This window comes from Colobus angolensis, unplaced genomic scaffold (genome assembly GCF_000951035.1).
Source record: "Colobus angolensis palliatus isolate OR3802 unplaced genomic scaffold, Cang.pa_1.0 Scaffold90, whole genome shotgun sequence".
Taxonomy (NCBI): Eukaryota; Metazoa; Chordata; class Mammalia; order Primates; family Cercopithecidae; genus Colobus; species Colobus angolensis.
The window spans coordinates 4,181,078-4,194,542 of NW_012122932.1; the positions used below are offsets into that span (position 1 = coordinate 4,181,078).

General features: G+C 46.7%; 1 protein-coding gene across 2 annotated transcripts in view; it reads right to left on the minus strand.

Annotated features, from left to right (window-relative positions):
• Positions 1–473: 473 nt before the first annotated feature.
• Positions 474–13,465, minus strand: part of PDE6A (phosphodiesterase 6A, cGMP-specific, rod, alpha) — a 92,416-nt gene continuing 79,424 nt past the window's right edge. For both annotated transcript variants that reach the window (XM_011931539.1, XM_011931538.1), the window contains 5 exons: positions 10,956–11,019; positions 10,587–10,661; positions 8,739–8,822; positions 5,623–5,770; positions 474–3,480 (listed from right to left, as the gene is read on the minus strand). In XM_011931539.1, the coding sequence (XP_011786929.1) occupies positions 3,404–3,480; positions 5,623–5,770; positions 8,739–8,822; positions 10,587–10,661; positions 10,956–11,019 (448 nt within the window). In that variant the 3' untranslated portion in view covers positions 474–3,403. The remainder of the gene's footprint in view (positions 3,481–5,622; positions 5,771–8,738; positions 8,823–10,586; positions 10,662–10,955; positions 11,020–13,465) is intronic.

Here is a 13,465-nt window from a genome sequence, read left to right on the forward strand (position 1 = left end):
CACTTATTTCTCCTTGCTACTCTGCCATGTAACCACCACATGTGACGTTCTTAGGACAGGCCTCTGCTTAAAGACCACTGCTCTCAGAGTGTGCATTGCAGCAGGGCAGAACATCTAGTTTGGGAGTTTAAAGATGCAAGTTCCAGACCCAGCTCTCTATTGACATCATGACCTGCAAATAGGAGCAGGGCTCATGCGTCAGGGGCCCAGATTGATCTGCTCTGGAGGCCACCAGGATGTGTGTTCTCTGTGACCTTGGGCATCTCCTGGAGGGAAACCAGGGAACTGTGCCAGGAACTTGGCCCAGCCCCATCCTCTCACTGGCCTTCAATTTCCTTGTGTGTCTAAAAAGAGAGATTACAGTAGATCAGTGGTTTACAGTTTGGGAAAACCATGTGGCTCCCTCTCCTCAAAGCAACTGTTTTAATGTATTAGTTTCTGCATAACATTCAGTGTGGAAGGAAGAAAAGTTCTAGAGCTAATGTCCATTTATTAGAATGAGACAGGAATGTGTTACATGCGGCCACAAAGAAACAAACAGATAAACACAGGATGTGGAAAAACTGACTCTATTTTTGCAAGTTGGTGGCAATGGAAAAAAGGAAGGAGCACTTCGTACATTAAGAGACTTCAGAAACTTAACCATAGCTATGTGAGGTGATGGATCTATTAATTAGCTTAATTATGGCAATCATTTCACAATGTATATCAAAACATCGCAGTGTGTACCTTAAATATGTGTAAGTTTTATTTGCTAACTATACCTCCGTAAAGCTGATGGGGGAGAACAACAGAGAATTAACAACATGAAAATTTGGACAAGCGTAACAGAAATTGACTTGCAAATTTTTAGCATGTTATTGTCATTTTCAAATTCTGGTTTATTTGTGCTGTTTTCAACATCAGTTACTATGGTGTGAATGCTGATCAGGCCAGTGGCATTCTGCTAGGTATTGCAGACTTGCCAGAACATACTTAGATTTGGTTTAAAAGAAATAAGTCCTGACCAGGTGCAGTGGCTCACGCCTATAATCCCAACACTTTGGGAGGCTGAGGCAAGAGGATTGCTTGAGGTCAGGAGTTTGAGGCCAGCCTGGGCAACAGAATGAGACCCCATGTCGACAAAAATAGGTTTTAAAAAATTAGCAGGGCATGGTGGTACATGCCTGTGGTCGCCGCTGCTTGGTAAGCTGAGATGGGAGGATTGCTTGAGCCCAGGCGGTTGGGGCTCCAGTGAGCTGTGATCATACCACTGCACTCCAGCCTGGGCGATAGAGTGAGACCTCGTCATGAAAGAAAGAGAGAAAAATTCTGCTAGTTTAGTTTAGTTTGAGACAGAGTCTTGCTCTCATCACCCAGGCTGGAGTGCAATGGCGTGATCTCAGCTCACTGCAACCTCCGCCTCCCAGGTGCAAGCGATTCTCCTGCCTCAGCCTCCTGAGTAGCTGGGATTACAGGCTTGCATCACCACACCGAGCTAATTTTTGTATTTTTAGCAGAGATGGGGTTTCACCATGTTGGCCAGGCTGGTCTTGAACTCCTGACTTCAGGTGATCCACCCGCCTCGGCCTCCCAAAGTGCTGGAATTACAGGCGTGAGCCCCCGCACCCGGCCCACATATATCTTTTTAAACCAACAGAATGCCTGTTAACTTAAGAAATAGAAGTTCTGAAATTGAGAATAATTTGTCTTAATTTATACTCTGTGAAATCAATGAAAAATCCAAGAATAAAAAGTACATCTTTTTTCTAAAAACCAACAAAAAGAAACAAGTAAATTCAATGTGTGAAATTGTTTGGATCAGATTCAGGCAAGCCAGCCACGAAAAACGTTCATGAGAATGAAGGAAGGTTGATTAAGGGCTGGCATCACAAGTTGGGTGTCCCAGAAAGCAGACTCTAAAATGGACTTAGTCTGCAGGATGCTTATTAAGCAGTGCCTTGGGAACCGATGCTCAGGGAAGGAAAGGAAATAGGAGTGGGCAGAAGGAGAAGTCGAGTTGTGATGTGAACCCAGCAACAGCCTTAGTGGACCCCATGAGGAGTCCTGGAGCTGGAACAGCCCTGCACAATTATCCCGTGCTCAGCCAAGATGGCCAGGCCTCTCCACCTGGCATGGGTCAGTCATTGGGTGTAGGCCACCCTGGCAAAGGCTGCAGTAACACCTGATGTGGCTGATACTGAGGGTGGTCTGTCAACAGCACTCAAAGCTGGTGGGGTCCCAAGTCCTTGGCTGAAGCTTGGGGTCTGTGCCACCCATCAAAGCATACATCACAGCTGGGTATTAGGCAGGCATCGGTTGCATGGGCCAGTGACGGGGTTATGTTAGAAAACATCCTTATTTCTTTAAAGATGACTCAGTAGAGGTGTGAAATGATAAGTTTGGGATTTGCGTTTTTTTTTTTTTTTTTTTTTTTTTTTGAGTCAGAGTCTCGCTGGGTTGCCCAAGCTGGAGTGCAGTAGCATGATCGCAGCTCACTGCAACCTCCGCCTTCTGGGGTCAAGGGATCCTCTCACCTCTGCCTCCTGAGTAGCTGAGACTACAAGTGAGCGCCACCACACCTGGCTAATTTTTGTATTTTTTGTAGAGACAGGGTTTTGCTATTTTACCCAGGCTGGTCTCAAACTCCTGGGCTCACGCAATCTGCCCACCTCAGCCTCCTGAAGTGCTGGGATTACAGGTGCAAGCCACCACGCCTAGCCAGGATTTGCCTTTAAACACTTCAGGTAAGAAAAAAAATTGAAAAGGAAATATAAAAAGGACAGATGAAATGCATGTAGCAAAATCTTGATACTGGAATCTGGGTGATGGGTATGTGGGGATTCAACGTACAATTCTCTACTTTTGAAAATGGTTGAGAATTTTTACAATACATTAAATGAAAGTATAAGAACAAAAATGATCCTAAGCAAGCCAGTGCATCTGGCATTAATTAAATGTTTAATTAATGCCTATGAAAGCTAGAATACTGGTTTTAGCTCAATAGGCAGTTCTCAAGACTAAAAGAATGTTTAAAAACCACTGGATAAGGTATAAGCCAAGCTTGTTCAACCCACGGCCCGTGGGCCACATGCGGCCCAGGATGGCTTTCAATGCAGCCCAACACAAATTCATAAACTTTCTTCAAACATTCTGAGATTTTTGTGTGTGTGTGATTTTTTTTTTTTTTAAATTTCAGCAGCTATCATTAGTGTTAGTGTATTTTATGTGCAACCCAAGACAATTCTTCTCCCAATGTGGCCCAGGGAAGCCAAAAGATTGAACACTTCTGGAAGCGAAATTCTCTATCAGTTTTGAAATCCTATGACTCTTTTACTTCTCAGGGTGTGTGGTCTTCCACTGGCTTGATTCATGTCTTCCCAGGAAAGGGTGGTGCCGTCCCGCCAGCAGATCCTCGGTGGTGTTACTGGATGCAGCAGGACTTGGATGTAGTTGCACCCCCTGGGCTGGGGTTTCCCCCCAGCTGATTTCCTGCGGCTGCTGCAGTGAAACAGGAAGAAGAATACAGCAGGTGACAAGAAGCTGCAGTGGGCTTCCCCTTTGACCTAATTTGGACCAATAGTTGCAAACTCAAAAGCTTTCAGCGACCAACAGATGCAGAAGGCAAACCAGGTGTGAGGAGAATCACAGAAACTGGGACCTTTTCTCTAAGAAAAATAGCAGCACAAGGATGATGACAAGTGAGAACCAGTACTTGGCACGAGTGTCTGGGAGACCCGGGGAGTGGTGAACACTGACAAACTGGAGACAACCTCTGTCTCATCCAAAGGGGGCAATTGCCACTCAGGTTCAGCCAATTGTTGTCATATAAAAATGATAGACTGGTGTGGCCAGATCTTACCCTTTTACTCTTTTAGAAAGAAAAGCTGAGCTAGGCACAGTGGCTCATGCCTGTAATCCCAAGACTTCGGGAGGCTAAGGCAGGAGAATCACTTGAGCCCAGGAGTTGGAGGCCAACCTGGGCAACATAGCAAGACCTGGTTTCTAAAAAAAAAAAAAAAAATTGGCCGAGCATGGTTGCATACACCTGAAGTCCCAGCTGCTAGGGAAGCTGAGGTGGGAGGATCGCTTGAGGCCAGGAATTTGAGGCTGCAGTGAGCTATGATCGCACCACTGCACTCCAGCCTGGGCAACAAAGCAAGACTCTATCTCCAAAAAAGAAAGAAAGAAAGGCTGTAAATCTGGATTTTTTAAATCTTACATATTCCAATTTTAAAATGTGGCCAAAAAATTCACCTTTAAAAAAATATTGCTACTGATTCTCTAGCTATAAGAAAAAAAAAAGGAGAAAAAAATGTAAGCCAAATCTGTATTTTTTTATCTGAAGGCCACAAATTTGCACTGACCTACTACTTGCCCAAAAGACAATTTGTACAAATTAGAAAAATGCACTTATTTCCCAGGATATCTCACTGCCATTTTTCTGGAAAATCAAAATAGCTATACACATCTGTGATGTACAGGATGCTCCCTGGAGTCGTGCAAAGCATAAACTGCAAAACTCTAAGTGGCCCCTGCGTTTGCAGCTGCCCATTTAGAATCAGCCCACACTGCTCAGAGCAGAGCTGAGGCCCTGATATTTTCCATGTGTAAGAGCCATGGGTGAAGAGGGATGGGTGTGCGAAGGAGGGCAGTCAGGGTGAGGCAGGGACGAGATGCCATGTCCTGTGAGGAAACAGATCACACAACCAGTAAAAGAAATGACTTGGGGGAAGGGCAGTGCTGTCAGTAGTAAAGAGTTAGAACAAATAAATCCCATTTGATTCTGAAGGCAGAACCATGACCACTAAGTGGAAGCTTCAACAAGGAGAACAATTTGAGTTCAAGGTAGACCTTTCTAATAGTGGTACTGAATGAGGATGTCATATAAGACAGTGAGACCTCTGTCACTGGTGGTATGCAAGCATAAGCTCATGATGGTACAGATAGGACTCAAACATCAGACAGAAGGCTGGAAATAGGGCCTCAAATTCCTTCCAAGGCCAGACGCAGTGTCTCATGCCTGTAATCCCATCACTTTGGGAGGGCGAGGCAGGTGGATCACCTGAGGTGAGGAGTTTGAGACCAGCCTGGCCAATATGGTGAAACCCCATCTCTACTAAAAATACAAAAATTAGCCAGGCGTGGTGCCAGGCGCCTGTAATCCCAGCTACTCAAGAAGCTGAGGTGGAAAAATTGCTTGAACCTGGGAGGTGGAGGTTGCAGTGAGTGGAGATTGTGCCACTGCTCTCCAGCCTGGGCAACAGAGTGAGACTCCGGCTCAAAAAATAAATAAATAAAAATAAAATTCCTTCCAACCAAGAATTATATATCTTCTCCTTTGCCCCAGGGTAGGGACATAAGTCCACAGCCCAAAAATCAGAGTCTGTGCTATGTTGGTTGAGGGGGCACTTGCTGGGAGGCCTGGAGCTTTCCTCAGCCTCAATCTTGAGGACCAGGCTCTGCCTCTTACTGTGTGACTTGGTCTCTTCCAGCCTCGGTGCTCTCACACACAGAATGGGGACAATACTGGCCATCAGGAGGCCTGAATGAGACTCCGTGTATGAGGCTCTGAGGCCAGAAGCAGACACTGAGTGCCCAGGGAGTGGGTGGTGGGAGTCCCTGCTTCCTGCTTCCACAAACCTGGCTTGGCCGACTGCTGTTTCTGCTTCTCCTCCTCCTGCACCTTCATCTTGGCGTCATACTCGTCAGCAAGCGCCTTCCACTCTTTGCGATTGTTGGTGATCCCGTCCAACATTGGGGTGATCTCCTTGTGGAAACGGGAGAATTCCTGGAAGAGAGAGTATGTGCCTCTGGCGCAAGGGCCGGGCCCCAGGGTCAGGGCTCAACCGGGTGGCATAGCTGGAAATGTTCAACACTGCAATGAGCTGCTTTGGGGTAGCAGACCTCCCGCCACCACGCTGATGCCGCGGGGCCTCCCGCCACCACGCTGATGCCGCGGGGTCTCCCGCCACCATGCTGATACTGCAGGACCTCCGGTCCATACCAGCCCGTGCTTTTCCTGTGGCACCCGTCCTTCAGGATGAAGTGAAAACCCCTAACTCCATGACCCAGTGTCCTCCTGCCCCGACCATCTTGCATTCTCCAAGCAATCCAAATTTCTTAGTTCCTAGAGTGTGTCCTCCATTCTGTGAGCCTCACACAAGCTGCTCTTTTTTTTTTTTTTTCTTTCCAAGACAGGGCCTCACTGTTGTCCAGGCTGGAGTGCAATGACACAATCACAGTTCACTGCAGCCTCAAACTCCTGGGCTCAAGCCATCCTCCCACCCCAGCCTCCCAAGTAGCTGGAACTAGAGGCGCCTGCCACCACACACAGGTAATTTTTTATTTTTGTAGACACAGGGTCTCCCTGTGTTGCCCAGGCTGGTCTCAAACTCCTGGCCTCAAGTGATCCTCCTGCCTTGGCTTCTCAAAGTGCTGGGATTACAGGCGTGAGCTACCATGCTCAACCCAAGCTGTTCACTTTGCTGAAACACTCTAACCTCCCCTTTTCTGCCTTGCGGCCTCCAATTACACATCACTTTCTCCGAGAAGCCTCTTCTGGCCCCCTAGGTAAATGGAGTCCCCCACTGGAAGCTCCCAAAGCTCTCTCTTACCATACCTTGCTTCCTTGTCATGACTCCCTTTGCTTGTCTCCCTGAAAGGCTGAGAACCTGGAGAGGGCAGGGACATTGGCTGCCTTGTTGCCTGGGGTGGCCCTGGCCTAGCACAAGGTATGGACACAAGGATACTCAGTAAATACTTTCTGAGTGAAATGGGATGTTGAGAAGATAATTTTTTTTTTTTTTTTTTTTTTTTTTTGAGACTGAGTTTCTCTATGTTGATCAGGCTGTAGTTCAGTGGTGCAATCTTGGCTCACTGCACCCTCTGCCTCCCGGGTTCAAGTGTCCTGCCTCAGCCTCCCAAGTAGCTGGGATTACAGGCATGTGCCACCACACCCAGCTAATTTTTTTTTTTTTTTTTGTATTTAGTAGAGATGGGGTTTCACCATGTTGGTCAGGCTGGTCTTGAACTCCTGACCTCAAATGATCCACCTGCCTTGGCCTCCCAAAGTGCTGGGATTATAGGCATGAGCCACCGAGAAGATGATTCTTAAAGGCTCTTACAGCTCTTTGAGCACAGCACATTACAGTTTATGAAGGAATTTATCTCCTCTGGTCCTCAAATTCCTGTGAGGTAGGAAAATAAGATTCATCACTTCTGCATCTTCAGGTAAGGAAATTGAGATGCAGATTGATGGAGTGGATTTGCCCAATGTAAGAATAGCAAATCCAGGGCCCACTGCGAAATGCCAGCCAGAGCCAACTGTTTGGTGATGCCTGGGTTCTGGTCCAGGCTCTGCCACAAACTATGTGACCTTGGGTGGGTCACTACCAGAGCTCACCTTCAGCCATGAAATCAGGATAGTAATAATACCTACCCCACAGTGTGATTTTGATAACGTACATAAAGCACTTAGCTCAGTCTCCCTTATTTAATAATATTCCTGATGATTAAAACTCATTCCCTCAGCCGGGCACCATGGCTCACACCTGTAATCCCAGCACTTTGGGAGGCTGAGGTGGGTGGATTGCTTGAGGCCAGGAGTTTCAGACCAGCCTAGCCAATAAGGCAAAACCCTGTCTCTACTAAAAATACAAAAATTAGCCAGGTGTGGTGGCACGTGCCTGTAGTCCCAGCTGCTTGGGAGGCTGAGGCAGGAGAATTGCTTGAACCAGGAGGTAGAGGTTGCAGTGAGGTAGAGATTGCAGTGAGTGAGATTACTGCAATCCAACCTGGGTGACAGAGCGAGACTCTGTCTCAAAAAAAAAAAAAAAAATTAGCTGGATATGGTGTGCACCTGTGGTCCCACCTACTCAGAAGGCTGAGGTGGGAGGATCATGTGGGCCTGGGAGGTCAAGGCTGCTGTAAGCCGTGATGGTGCCACTGCACTCCAGCCTGGGTGACAGAGGGAGACCCTGTCTCAAAAAAAAAAAAAAAAAAAAAAAGCCAGCAAAAAACACATGTCCTCAATGAAAAAAGAGAAATATTACTGATGATGGTGGCAAGCACCAGCCACTGTGCCCTGTGGGTCAGAGCACCCCAGTTATTCTGAGTTATATCACAGATGCTCTTGTTGCCTTTTAGAAAATTTGACTTCTTCCTAGCAGAAGGGCTGCAGCTCACACAGCATAAAGAGATCTGGACTAAATCCTGCCTTATGGCTGAGTCCAGTGACACTGGCTCTGTCATTTTGCATCTCTGACTTCTGTCTTCTCATGTGTAACATGGCCAAAATAAAAATTAAAAGTGAGAGGTGGATGGTGGCACAGATAACAGAAAGTTGGGAGCAGTGGGTTTCTCAAGAAGGAGACTAACTTTGAACAAGAGCTCAAAGAGAAAGTCCAGATGATCTTTTCACAATTACTTTTGGCCTAGAATGTTTCCACCAGCTAGGGAAGTTAGAAGGACGTATGTCTGCTATGTTTCCCCTTCCTCTCTCTGGATCTATGCTTAGTCATTTGCCCCCACAGCTATGCATTAAGCAACTAGGATGTGCCCCAGGCTGGAGCCTAGAGCTGCAATCACATAAGACCCACAGAGCTGTCCTGAGAATCAAGTGCCCCATTAGAGATGAGAAGTTCTTTGTAAAGTATCACCCACTGGTCACCTGCTAGGGGTTATTATTCCCGATGTTGTCTGGAAATCCCAGGTTTATCAAATACATGTTTTTGAGTCTGAGGAAGCCAAGGGCCTACCTTGTAGACGAAGGTGCAAACAAAGTCAATGAAGCCGACTTGAAGCTTAGGGAGTTCATCTGCTTTGTTTCTGTCCATCATGGGCTGTCATGGGGGAGAAAGAGTTAACTGCACTGGACAGTAAGAGAAACCCACCCTATCTATGAAGCATTCTTACTAAAATCAAACTGTAAACTCATCATGTTTCCGGATCTGATGAGCATTTTGCAGGAGAATAGAGAAACATGTTAAAGAACACCATGAGGGTGCAACCACCGAAATCCAGAATGTGGGAAACTGCACAAAAACAAGACCCACTGGCCGGGCGCGGTGGCTCAAGCCTGTAATCCCAGCACTTTGGGAGGCCGAGACGGGCGGATCACAAGGTCAGGAGTTCGAGACCATCCTGGCTAACACGGTGAAACCCCGTCTGTACTAAAAAATACAAAAAGCTAGCCGGGCGAGGTGGCTGGCGCCTGTAGTCCCAGCTACTCGGGAGGCTGAGGCAGGAGAATGGCGTAAACCCGGGAGGCGGAGCTTGCAGTAAGCTGAGATCTGGCCACTGCACTCCAGCCCGTGCGACAGAACGAGACAGAAAAAAAAAAAAAAAAAAAAGACCCACTGTCTTCAGCAAATAAACGGCATACCAGAAAAAGGCCAGAGGGGGGGAGGGGGGGCAGGGCCTGCTACAGATTAAAAGAGACTTAAGACACATTAAAACCAGAGGCAGTATGCTCCTTGATTAGATCCTGATTTGAACAAATCAACTGAACTCTCTTTCTTAATCAAGAAAAATGAACAGAAATTGGGGATTAGATGATACTGAAGTATATGAATTTTGTGATTGTTAATGGTATTGTGGTTGTGTGTATGGTTTGTCCATATTACTCTCCTGTCTCATAGAGATATGTGCCAAAGTATTTATAGAAGAGATTATAGTGTCTGAGATTTACTTTAAAATACTGCAACCAAAAGCAAAAAAAAAATGCACTGGATGGAATAGATACAATAAGAATGGCAGACTGCTACGAATTGTTGGCTCTGGCTGATGGGCACTAGAGTTCACTGACTATTCTCATTATATTTGAAAATATTACAGAGAGAGAGAGAACGACAAAGCCCATGGGGCCCTTCACGTGTTCCTTCACGACAGGACCTGCTCCTCCCAGCCTTCCACTCTCCCTTGGCTCCTGCCTAAGCCTGCTGTGGTGGCCCTTGCATCCTTAGCACACTCTCACAGGTTTAGCCTATCCAGATGTCAATGGTTTGTCCCCAAAATGTCTCTCTCTTTAACCCATCCTTTGCAAACCCTGCTCTGCTTCCCAGCTTTGCCTTCAGGGACTTCAGGTAAACTTCGGCTGCTCTTCCCATCTCCCCATCTCTCCATCTCCATGGAAAGCTGGCTGACTGTCTCAGCCAAGTTAACTTTCAATATTGATAGGTGCACAGCTTGCTCACTCTGTGCTGTTAGATTAGGGTCAGGGGAGGTGGATGGATTTCTAGACTTGTGGAATTGAAAGGGTAATCTAAGTGTTGGAGTCCGCTTGCCAAGCTCTGCAGTTGAGTGAGCTAAGGACACATTTCCCAAACTTTAGGAGGGCTTACTAGTTAGAGCACTCATTGCAGAGCCCCACCCCCAGAGCTTCTGGTTGGTTAGATCTAGGGTGAGGCTTGTGAATATACATCCCTAACATGTTCTCAAGCAATGAGGTTGACAGTGGCCTGGAGACCACATTTTGAGAACCACTGCATTAGGAAAAGGTCATCTTTATGGTAAAGTCACACATCTCTCCATCATGGCAAGGTCACATCTAGGTCAGGATGGAGCACACACGCCTAACATCAGGCTGACATCCGCTATCTACTCACAATGGGATTCTGTTGCAGTACTGTGCGCTCCAGGTCACCTTGTTCCCAGAATTCGGCAGCCACCAGCAGAGCCACCTGCAACAGACAGACCCTCACACACGCAGAGTCAAAGCCCCAGCCCCATCCCCTACCCCTGCTCCCACCCCACTTGCAATTCCAACTCAACCAAAAGGATAAACCCACTCCTGCCCTGCCACCCTCGCTTTGCTGTCATTACTGGAGAGACATAAAGTGATTCCCATGTCTTGGTAGAGGAGGATGGAACACAGGTGAGCTGGTTCTGGATCTGGGCTGAGAGAGCCCAAGCCTCATGACCTGCTGCTCCCAGTACTGGGATGCCCCTCCTCTCAGGTCAACAGGAGTTCATACCTGGCTCTGCACCTCCCAGGGTTTGGTGATGGCTGAGAGATCGCAGGCGGTCATCATCATGGCCCTGGGCACACAAGACACCTTCTATCAGTCCAGGGCCATTTAAGACTTCATGTACTGGTTAATTCCATCTCTCTCACCTTTCTCCACCCCCACTAGTAGGTGACTTTGTCTCATTGCGAGGAAAGGGCTCACACCCATTGCATCTAGGGATTGGGCTTTGAAATCAGACAGGGTTAGATCCTGCCTCTGTCAGTGATCAGAGGTTGGACGCTGGGCAAATACCCCCACCTCGCTGAGCCTCCATTTCCCTGTCTGTAATGATAATCGCACTTTACTCACAAAACAGGTGTAAAATTAAATGAGATGGTGGATGGAGAAATCTAAGTATAGTGTCTGAACATGGTATGTGCATAAGGAACATGTACTGGGTTTTCTTATGTATCAAGCACTGTTCCAGGGACTGTCCAAACATCAATTTCATTTAAATCTCATCATATCTTCAGAGTCCCTCCAGTCTTGTCTACTGTAGAAAAGTGTTTCTCAACCTTTTTTCTCATCATTTTTCCCTGCCCCAACTGCCAAAGAGCCTTTTTAGATACTTTTTCAGTAATTGCCCCACCACGAGCTTTTAATACCGCAGATATACCGTCCACCTGTTTGAAGAACCACAGGCCGTTGTAATAGCTAAGATTTCCTCTCCTCCCTCAAGAATTACTTTTTGCTCCATTGGAGGCAATCTGCTCCTTTTTTCTATCAGTCAGTTAGCTTTTCTGATTTAGGAGTTTTGTTTAATACTAATAGATTTCTTTCTCTTCTAGGCCATTTCCTCACCTGGCAGAAACTCTCACACACAAAATTTAAAAGGTAAAAAAAGAAAAAAGAAAATGTATGGTGTAGAGAGAACTGTGAACAGCAGTAGCAAAGAGGCCTTGCATTAAGGCGTGGAAAGGGCCAGGTGCCGTGGCTCACGCCAGTAATCCCAGCCCTTTGGGAGGCTGAGGTGGGCATATCATTTGTGGTCAGGAGTTTGAGACCAGCCTGGCCAACATGGTGAAACCATCTCTACTAAAAATACAAAAATTAACTCTGCATGGTGGCGTGCACCTGTGATCTCAGTTACTTGTGAGGCTGAGGCAGGAGAATCACTTGAACTTGGGAGGCAGAGGTTGCAGTGAGCTGAGATCATGTCACTGCACCCTAGCCTGGGTGATAGATCGAGACTCAATCTTAAAAAAAAAATAAATAAATAAAAGGAAGGGTGTGGGTAAAGAAAGTAGGTAGAAAGGGTTCAAAGGTAAACTCTTAAGGGAGTGTCCCACTCATAGAAAGGCAAGGCAGGTATTATTACATAGGTGGGTACAACAGAAAACAGAAAGCGAGGGGACACGGACAAAGAATTGGAGCAAGAGGAAGGAGCAAGGCGGATGGATTTGAGAAAACATTTTAGAGCAAGTAATCCTGGTAATCCAGGGCCATATGGCATGGGCCCTAAATTCCACGCCAGGGAGTGCAGACTGTATCCAGTAAGCAGTGGGGAGCAGTTGAAGGTCGAAGGCCCAATTGTGACCTCTTCAGAGCTGTGCTGCAGGAAGGCAGTTGGCAGGACTTATAGGATGAAGAAGGAAGAAAACAGCAGGATAGAGGGGGATGGGGTGCTGCAGTAATTCAACAGGAGGGCAGAAGAGCTGGCCTGCAGCAACAACTGGCTGTGGCAGGGTGAGACCAATGGGCAGAAGCCGGGGAGAGTGAGGAGTGAGAGAAGGCTGGGGCTCTGAACCTAACTTGCTGCTTGGATAATTTTATAATTAATCAGCTGTATGGGGCATATTTTCTATAAGCCGGTCTGTGAGGCTGTAAGAGTTACTCATGAAATATTAACAAGTTTAAATAAAATCTTTAATTATGGGCCTGGCACAGTGGCTCACACCTGTAATCCTGGCACTTTCGGAGGCTGAGGAAGGAAGATCACTTGAGGCCAGAAGTTCAAGATTAACCTGTGCAAAATAGCGAGACCCTGTCCCTATGAAAAATACACAAATTAGCCAGGCGTGGTGGCATGTGCCCGTAGTCCCAGCACTTTGGGAGGCTGAGGTGAGGGGATCGCTTGAGCCCAGGAGTTTGAAGCCACAGTGAGCTATGATCCTGCCACTGCACATTTTAAATTATGTAAACCCTCAAAAATTCAAATAAGTCTTTAAGTAAGCTTTCAGAAGTGCATACATTTCTTAGAGACACCTTTATGCTTTATAATAACCTCAGAATACATGTCCTATGCTTTAATAAGTGCTGTGGACATGTTACACTTACTGTCAGATAGGTTGAGCAAATACATTCTCAGCTATGCATACAAGAGTCACTAGCTCCCTGGTGGCTTCAGGAGGGCACTGGATGCTTACTTCCCTTAGCTGGAGGGATCATGTGAAAAACATTCCCAGTGGTTGCAGAAACGCACCTAAGAATTTTATAGACAGAGATTTGCTGTGTGCATGGGATGAAGGAAGGACACC